This window comes from Candoia aspera, chromosome 4 (genome assembly GCF_035149785.1).
Source record: "Candoia aspera isolate rCanAsp1 chromosome 4, rCanAsp1.hap2, whole genome shotgun sequence".
NCBI classification, from domain to species: Eukaryota; Metazoa; Chordata; class Lepidosauria; order Squamata; family Boidae; genus Candoia; species Candoia aspera.
This window is the reverse complement of record NC_086156.1, coordinates 92,052,481-92,054,366: the sequence shown is the minus strand read 5'-3', so window position 1 is coordinate 92,054,366 and position 1,886 is coordinate 92,052,481. Positions and strand designations below refer to the sequence as shown.

The 1,886-nt window shown below is 39.8% G+C and overlaps 1 protein-coding gene across 1 annotated transcript; it reads left to right on the top strand.

Moving 5' to 3' along the window:
* The first annotated feature begins 541 nt into the window (after positions 1 to 541).
* Positions 542 to 1,456, top strand: LOC134497344 (olfactory receptor 14A16-like). The gene has a single exon (XM_063303007.1). It carries the CDS (start codon positions 542 to 544, stop codon positions 1,454 to 1,456), a length of 915 nt encoding a protein of 304 aa, XP_063159077.1.
* Positions 1,457 to 1,886: the final 430 nt, after the last annotated feature.

The following is a 1,886-nucleotide window of genomic DNA, read 5'->3' as shown; positions in this document are numbered from 1 at the left end:
TCAAAGGTCAAACTCCCTCCATTTTCATATTATTTTTGTTCCCCATAGCTAATGACATTTTCATACCCAGGCACTCTCTGAAGGGACTACTGAAGTTAGGTATTCCTGCCAGATGCCTTTTGGAGCAGAAGGGTATCGGTTCTGAACAAAAAAACTCTGACCTCTGGGAATATTTTTCTTTCCTCTTTGATTAAACTGAGTGTTACGTTTGAACAAAGGAGCTAAACTGGAGTTTCAAGGAAAAGGTGTAAATCATGTAAGAGATCATTAAGTAAAGCTCCATTTTTTCATGAAACTATTCTGCCTCTCTCTGTGTGTCCCAGTCACGGTCTCTCTTTATGAGTGTCTGAGTGAGGGCAGGTGCATGTTATACACACTGATGCAATTAGAGTCTCCACCTTCACACATCACTGTAACTCTTTTTAGTATATGTTTACTTTCTAGCTTTGTATTGCGACTTTTGTGCAGATCAAGACACCATACAGTTTTTTCTAATAACGTATCTCATTGTGCTTCCTTGCAGGTATGTCATAAGTTAAACATGGAGAATCGAACCACTCTGTCTTACTTTCTGCTCCTGGAATTCTCAGAAACTCGGCACCTGCACCTGCTACATTTCTTCCTGTTCTTTATATTATACCTGGCAATTACAACAGCAAATCTTCTCATCATCTGTGCAGTAGCTTTTGACCGGCACCTGCGCAGCCCCATGTACTTCTTTCTAATGCATTTGGCTGTGCAAGACCTGGGCATTGTTTCAGTCATTCTCCCCAAATCCATGATTAATTCCCTCATAGAGACGAGACACATCTCTTACTTCGGCTGTGTTGCTCAAGTCTTTCTCTTTATGTCCTTTGAAGCTTCTGATTTCTCCCTCCTGACAGTCATGGCATATGATCGATATGTTGCCATTTGCAATCCACTGCACTATGAGATGGTGATGAATTGGAAAGCCTGCACTGAAATCATGATTGTAGTTTGGGTCACCAGCCTTCTCTATGGAATGATGCATACCACTGGCACTTTTTCAACCGTTTTGTGTTCTAATGTTGTCAACCAATTCTTCTGTGAAATCCCACAATTGCTAAAGCTGTCCTGCTCTGGCTTCAATCTAGTTGAAGCTGTAGTTCTTGTGGCCAGTGTCACTGCAGGACTAGGTTGTTTTACTTTTGTTATTGTATCTTATGCCATGATTTTCAAGGCAGTGCTCGGAATCCATTCTGAACAAGGAAGGCAAAAAGCCCTATCAACCTGTATCCCCCACCTTATAGTAGTGTCTATGTTTTTATTAACTGGATCCTTTGCCTATCTGAGACCTCCCTCTAACACACCATCTTACTTGGATTTTGGGCTGACTGTTCTGTATTCACTTCTTCCACCACTGTTCAATCCAATCATCTATAGCATGAGAAATAAGAATATCAAATTTGTCCTTTCTAAATTGTGGAGATTCTGAAAATTTCTTTCAATGTTGTTTCTATTCTTTTCATCAACATTTTGTATTTCATTGTCCCCAAACCCATGATAAATTAACTCATGGACACCAGAAATATCTCTTCCTTTGGCTGCCTTGCACAAGTCTTTCTCTTAGTCTCCTTTAAGGATTCTGATTTCTCCTACTGGATAGTCATGGCTTATGATGGATATGTTGCCATTTGCAATCCACTACACTATATGATGGTGTTGAATTGGAAAGCCTGAACCAAAATAGTGAATCCGGTTATGTTTTTGTATACATTCATGTAGTCTAACTAAATAAAATTGATGAAAATCTGTTAGTCTTTCAACACCAAGACAACCTCAACCACAAATTCAATGGGAAACTCTTGATATTCAATGGGAAAGTGTTGATGCGTTCCTGAGTTGCCCTCACACATATTAGCAGG

Bases quoted from the DNA above. Each gene is read 5' to 3' on its own strand.
- LOC134497344 (XM_063303007.1), top strand. From the start codon at position 542: ATGGAGAATCGAACCACTCTGTCTTACTTTCTGCTCCTGGAATTCTCA.